The 6,419-nt window shown below is 65.5% G+C and overlaps 1 protein-coding gene across 6 annotated transcripts in view; it reads left to right on the forward strand.

Moving 5' to 3' along the window:
• Nucleotides 1–1,010: 1,010 nt before the first annotated feature.
• TH (tyrosine hydroxylase) overlaps nucleotides 1,011–6,419 on the forward strand; it is a 7,517-nt gene continuing 2,108 nt past the window's right edge. Inside the window, exons 1-10 of one of the 6 annotated variants that reach the window (XM_008578644.1) lie at nucleotides 1,011–1,191; nucleotides 2,648–2,869; nucleotides 3,624–3,798; nucleotides 4,097–4,185; nucleotides 4,338–4,405; nucleotides 4,864–4,914; nucleotides 5,334–5,479; nucleotides 5,637–5,772; nucleotides 5,867–5,936; nucleotides 6,272–6,328. In XM_008578644.1, the coding sequence (XP_008576866.1) occupies nucleotides 1,102–1,191; nucleotides 2,648–2,869; nucleotides 3,624–3,798; nucleotides 4,097–4,185; nucleotides 4,338–4,405; nucleotides 4,864–4,914; nucleotides 5,334–5,479; nucleotides 5,637–5,772; nucleotides 5,867–5,936; nucleotides 6,272–6,328 (1,104 nt within the window). In that variant the 5' untranslated portion in view covers nucleotides 1,011–1,101. Of the gene's footprint in view, nucleotides 1,273–2,530; nucleotides 2,870–3,623; nucleotides 3,799–4,096; nucleotides 4,186–4,337; nucleotides 4,406–4,863; nucleotides 4,915–5,333; nucleotides 5,480–5,636; nucleotides 5,773–5,866; nucleotides 5,937–6,271; nucleotides 6,329–6,419 lie in introns of all 6 variants that reach the window. The other 5 variants (XM_008578642.1, XM_008578643.1, XM_008578641.1 and 2 more) reach the window with 5 other exon arrangements.

The following is a 6,419-nucleotide window of genomic DNA, read 5'->3' on the forward strand; positions in this document are numbered from 1 at the left end:
TCACCTTTCCCAGAAGGGCCTGGAAGCCGCCCCGTGGAGCCCACACACCTTTGTCCACAACCAGGGAGGCAGGCAGACTCACACCTGCCCTGGAGGAGGGTCCCTCTGTCCTCTCCCCAGTCTACTCGTTGGGGGTTGTCAGGTCCTGGAGTGAAACCCTGACCCCTGGCTGGGCTGGGATTGTCCTTGAGGGAGTCCTTGGGGGCCACGGGAGAGCTGGGTCACCCCAAGAGAGCATGGTTTAGGGGCCAGCTGAGGGGGGGAGAAGGGCACGCATGACCCTCAGTGCCAAGAGACAGGCATGCTCCCCAAAGGAGAAGAGGCCAGAGGACCTCTGGGGGAGCCTGGGGAGCTGGTGGTAGGCTGTGGAGGGGGAGATGGGGGCCTTGTGGGAGCAAGGGGGTCTCTCCTGAGAGACCCCCCTCCGCCCAGGCCTTCTGCCTCCTCCACAGTGGCAGACGACCCCATTTGGAACATTTGGGTCCCACTGGACATCCCTGGGGATCCGGCACTGGGGCCACTGTGTGTCGGGGACGGGGCGGCAGACAGAGAACACTCAGATGGGACGTGGGACCCTGTGGGGAAGGGTGGGGAAGAATCTTCTGGAAAAGCAAACAAATTGCCCCCACGCTGAGGCTGGAGGCTGAATTTCCCCTCTTGTGGGTTTCTGGGCCCGTCTGCCACAAAGGTCCAGTGTTGGTTTAATGCATGCCTGCGGGGTGCCCGGAACAGCCCCTCCCTGTGAGCCCTCCTTGGGGGTGTGGGCTAAAGGGACCCCAGCTGTCCCCGGCCCCCTGCAGAGAGAGCCAGTGCCCGGCCCTGCCACGCGCTGGGGCAGAGGATGATTCAGAGGCAGGGCCGGGCGGACCCCGCCTGGGTGCCTGCGACAGTGGCTGCAATTAGATTTAATGGGACGGAGCCCTTTCTCCTCGTCTCCCTCAATCCTCGCCACCCCCGCCTCCCTCAGGCGCAGCAGGCAGGGAGAGGATGCAAAAGAGGTGGGAGGTGGGGGACCCAGAGGGGCTTTGACGTCAGCTCAGCCTATAAGAGGCTGCCGGGCCGAGGGCTGTGCAGACGGAGCCCCGGAGCCCGCGCACCGTCATGCCCACCCCCAGCGCTGCCACGCCGCAGGCCAAGGGCTTCCGCAGGGCCGTCTCCGAGCTGGACGCCAAGCAGGCCGAGGCCATCATGGTAAGAGGGCACGCTGGCACCACTGCCCAGGGCGGGCCTGAGCTGCCTCTGACCTCCTCAGGTGGGCTCCTGGGACCCGGGGTTGGCGTGGGGTCCTGGGCCTGGCGGGCGGTGGGGTCCCTGTGTGGGTCCTGCAGGACTCTGAGTGTGCGTGAGATGGTGCCCGTCCCCGTACATGTGCCCCTCCTGGCCAGCCCCTCTCTCGGGCTTTGTGCGGATCGCCGCGTGTCCTGTTCCACTGTGAACCTGATCCCCCGGTGGGGGGGTCTTGGAGGGAAGCCCTCATGAGCAGCAGTGTCCGTGGTCGCGGGGGGCTTCTCACGGGCCCCACCACCCTCCTCCTGCACCCCTCGCCCACTGTCTGTGTTCCCTGTGGCCCCCGCACCTGGGAGCCCAAGGAGAAGGGGACTGTGCTGGGCAGGGATTGAGCCAGCTCCTGTGCTTGACTAGATAACTGGGGGTTTCTCACCCCACACAGGGGTCTTCAGTTCATCCTCAGGGCCCCAACACATTTAAGATGGACTTTTGTTTCCAGACCTTATGAAAACATGGCATAAGTTGCAGAAATGTAATTCCCTGGCCCTTCTCGGGGACGACTGTGGGGTAAAGCAGGCCCCACCCCCACCAGGTTCCACGAACCCTGTCCCTAACCCTGACCCAGGCCCCACCGGGCCTCACAGGCTCTGCCCTGTCCACACGCCCCACGCTTGAGGTTGAGAGAGGCTCCGGGAGGGGTCTCTGCTGCCCCACTCCACGCTCTAGAACCTTCTCGTGACGAGACCCAGACATCCGCCATGTACCTCTTCCGGTCAAGCCTGGGAGGGGCCAGACACATTGACCCTGGGGCCAAGGTCTCTGGGTGAGACAGACAGCCCAGAGCTCAGATGATGGCAGAGGGAGGACATGGCCCCAGGACAAGAGATCTGATGGGGAGGGACCCCGAGGTGAGAGGACCGTGTGACATGGGTGCTGAGCTGAGAGCCTGCCTGCTCCAGATGCAGAGTGTGAGGAAGGGCCCCGCACGCGGCAGGACCTCAGCCCTGTGCCTGGCCGAGGAGGGGCTGGAGGGTCACTCTCTGGGGCCGAGAGGGGGCGTGTTCTCCGGCCTCCCAGGGCTTCCGGCTGCTGTCCATGTGGGGGCTGGGGCAGGAGAGGCAGGTCCTGAGTCACCCTCCTCCTGTCACTAATCCAGTTAGGGCCATGAGCAGGGACAGGTGACACAGCCTCTCTGTGCACCCTCCTGCCCCCACCCCCACTGCCTCAGCTTCTGGCACTTTCCCCCACCCCCCCATCAGGATGGTCACACAGTGGCATCCATCTGAGTTAGCTGCCGTCCCAGCAGGCACACAGTAGGTGCTCAATAATGCGACCTGGGCCAGGGCTGGCGCTCTCACCTCTGGATGGGGGTCAAGGGGGCTCGGCAATGGAGGAGGCATGGTGGCCCCTGTCCCTGCAGTCCCCACGGTTCGTCGGGCGGCGGCAGAGCCTCATCGAGGATGCCCGCAAGGAGCGGGAGGCAGCGGTGGCTGCGGCGGCTGCGGCGGCCTCTGCGGAGCCCGGGGACCCCCTGGAGGCGGTGGCGTTCGAGGAGAGGGACGGGAAGGCCGTGGTGAACCTGCTCTTCTCTCTGCGGGGCACCAGGCCCTCCTCGCTGTCCCGGGCCGTGAAGGTGTTTGAGGTGAGGGCCCGCCGGGGCCTCCGTGTCTGTGTGACGAGCGCGCACACACGCGTGTGTCTGTGGGGCCTGGGCTCGAGCCCCCGCGGCCCCTCCCGTACCACCGTGTTCTCTGGAGCTCCTGAGCCCAAGCCCCAACGCCCCACCTGCACCGTCCACCCACCCGGCTCCCCCCACGCCCGCCACCTCACACGCCAGCTGGGCAGCCTGGGATGTGGGGGACAGGGGCCACAGGGTCCCCCACCTGCCCCTGATGAGCAGTGGCTAACGTGACAGCTGATTGCATTAGCTGCTCTGGCCCCACTGCACCGGGTGGGCGGGTGACCTGGATCTGGAAGAAACTCCCAAATGACATTAGAGCCAGCCTCCCAGAGCCGGCTGCATGGCCCAAGGGCCCGTTGCCACAGTGGCCCTTGTTGCTGGGTGACGGGAGATGGCAGTGGGGCAGGCACTGCCTCCAGCCCCCTGTGTGCTCAGCAGTCACTCTGCCTGGCCTGAGCCTCTTGTCCTTACACGGTGGGATCTAGGGCCCACCCACCAGCCCTGGGTACAGCTGGAGGGACCCGGATGAGGTCGCCAGGGATGGCAGGACCTTCTGACCAGTGGCCGGGGGGTTGGGCTGTCTGGGTGCAGCCTCAGGACACACAGGGCTGCCTGGAGCACAGGTCAAGGGCAGAGCATGGCCAGGCGAGCTGACCAGATGTGTCCCCCTCCCCGTCCGTCCTCTCCTCTGCTGTCCCTGCTTTTGCTCCCTAAGACATTTGAAGCCCAAATCCAGCACCTGGAGACGCGGCCCGCCCAGAGGCCGCGGGCGGGGGGCCCCTCCCTGGAGTACTTCGTGCGCTGTGAGGTGCCCAGCGGGGACCTGGCCGCCCTGCTCAGCTCTGTGCGCCGCGTGTCTGAGGACGTGCGCAGCGCAGGGGAGGACAAGGGTAGGCCACATTTCTGTCCTTGAGAGCAACTGAATGACCTTGAGGTGTTGGGGTGCAGAGGTTACCGCAGGGGAATCCCCAGAATGATGCCAAGGTGTCGGCCTTGGTGGGGGCCCCTCCTGCTGGATCCGCCCCTCTTCTGGTTCCTCTCCACATCTGTGGACCCCCTCCCCTGAGGCCATAGCCCCAGCCACCTGTGCCCCCCAGAAAGTCCCTGGGGAGGCTGCTCCCAGGTGAGGGATGGCGCCCCATGGCCCCATGCTCACTCTGGCCCCTCTTCCTTCCATCCTCTGTGAAGTCCCCTGGTTCCCAAGAAAAGTGTCAGAGCTGGACAAGTGTCACCACCTGGTCACTAAGTTTGACCCTGACCTGGATTTGGACCACCCGGTGAGCCAATATCTCCCCTTCACCCAGCTCCCTGTCCCTGACTGTGTCCCCCATACCCATGGCCAGTGGAGTGGCCATGGGACCAGGGCTGAGTCTGGGCAGGGGAGGGGTGGGACAGCCTCCTGACCGGCACGTGTCCTCTCTGCCATCAGGGCTTCTCAGACCAGGCGTACCGCCAGCGCAGGAAGCAGATCGCTGAAATAGCCTTCCAGTACAAGCAGTAAGGGACCGAGACTGTCCTGCAGCCTTGCACTAGACCTGGGGGATACGAGGGAGGAGCCCTGTGTCACCAGCATCACCACCTCCACTGTTCCCCTCACCGCTGACTTGGGGTCCAGCCTCTCCTGCCTGGTGGCTCTGCTCCGGGGCTTTGCTTATGTTGACTCAGATGTCCCTATACAACGCTTGGAGGTGGGCACTGGCATTGTCCCCAAGTCATAACTGAGGAAACTGAGGCACGGAGAGGTTAGGCAACCTGCTGAGGCTACACATCTGTCACATGGCATGCTGGGCCACCAGGCAGTCAGCAGAGCACACTCTCCTGTCCACTCCCCATCCCAAGGGCCTCGCTGCACATGGCTGGCATGGACCAGCACCCCGCGGGGCTCCCTCCCCACTTCCCTCCTGCCCTTCAGGCTCCCCACGGGGGCCGTGACTGACCAATGATCCCCTCTGCAGCGGTGACCCGATTCCCCGTGTGGAGTACACCGCCGAGGAGATTGCCACCTGGTGAGACTCTGGTGACAGCCAGCTGGGCAGGGGTCAGGCAAGGGCCACGGAGATGACTTCCAGAATCCCCGTGTGCGAGGGCCTCCTCTGGGGACATTGGGGCAGCAGGAGAGACTAAGGCCAGGTGGAGGAGGGACTTCCCAAGGGAAGAAGAGGCTGCTCGCTCTGTGGGATTGCTCAGGGATGGCCTCACAGCCCCCTGCCTCCTGGAATTCCCTAAAGCCACGAGCAAGCCCCTCCTAGTGGCTGGGGTCTTCGGGGTCAGCGAGAGACCTGTGGTGTAAGGGGTGAGGGTGGATGGGAGCCTTCAGGGGCGCAGAGTGAAGCGCCCACAGGAGGGGCTGCTGGGAGGTCTACAGTGGGTGGGCCGTTGGGCGGGCCCTGGGGCGACCTGTGACCCTGAGACCCTGGGCCTGTAGGAAGGAGGTCTACACCACGCTGAAGGGCCTCTATGCCACCCACGCCTGCCGGGAGCACCTGGAGGCTTTTGGGCTGCTGGAGCGCTTCAGCGGCTACCGGGAGGACAACATCCCGCAGCTGGAGGACGTCTCCCGCTTCCTGAAGGGTGCAGCGGCTGGAGGGGAGGGACCCAGAGCAGGAGGGGGCTGGGGAGGGTCAGCCGCGCGGCTCCCGCCTGGGCTCGAGCACTAACCGGCCCCGGCGGTCCCCTTCCTGCCGCCTGTCCTGCGGCTCCTGGCCCTGACCGCTGCGGCCCCTTGCAGAGCGGACAGGCTTCCAGCTGCGGCCCGTGGCCGGCCTGCTGTCTGCCCGGGACTTCCTGGCCAGCCTGGCCTTCCGCGTGTTCCAGTGCACCCAGTACATCCGCCATGCGTCCTCGCCCATGCACTCGCCCGAGCCGTGAGTGAGCCCCCTGCATGCTGCCATCTACCAGCGAGGACGCAGGCGTGGCGAGGCCCCCAGCCCTGCCTCCCTTCTCCCCCTGCCCCTGCAGGGACTGCTGTCACGAGCTGCTGGGGCACGTGCCCATGCTGGCTGACCGCACCTTCGCCCAGTTCTCCCAGGTGCGTCCGGGGGCCTCGGGCCAGGAGCTGGGGTCACTGCCGGGCTGCCCCGCAGACTTCAAGGTGGCACCATCCTGTAGCAGAGGGGGTGGGCAGGCCCTGTTGGGTGTGCTCTGACCCATTTGGAACAGGCCACTCCTAAAAATGACCGTGGGGATCCTTTCCCTAGTCACTGGGGAGTTCCTGTGGCCTGTGCTGCCACCTGCTGGCTCTCCCAGGAACAGCAGGTCCTGGGCCCTCGGTTGCCGGGCAGGGTCTCAGGGCACGGGGCGGTGTTGGGGAGACCCCTGGGGGGGGGGGCTGCTCACACCTTCAGCCTCCTCCTCCCTCCACAGGACATCGGTCTTGCATCTCTGGGGGCCTCAGACGAGGAAATTGAGAAGCTGTCCACAGTGGGTTTTTTCCCTCTGCAGGGTTCTTGGGGCGGGGGGGGGGGGCTCAGGACCCCCGGCCGAGGCCTGTGCTTCTGTCCAGGGAATGTGA

The sequence above is a fragment of the Galeopterus variegatus genome, unplaced genomic scaffold, assembly GCF_000696425.1.
Source record: "Galeopterus variegatus unplaced genomic scaffold, G_variegatus-3.0.2 Scaffold1733, whole genome shotgun sequence".
Taxonomy (NCBI): Eukaryota; Metazoa; Chordata; class Mammalia; order Dermoptera; family Cynocephalidae; genus Galeopterus; species Galeopterus variegatus.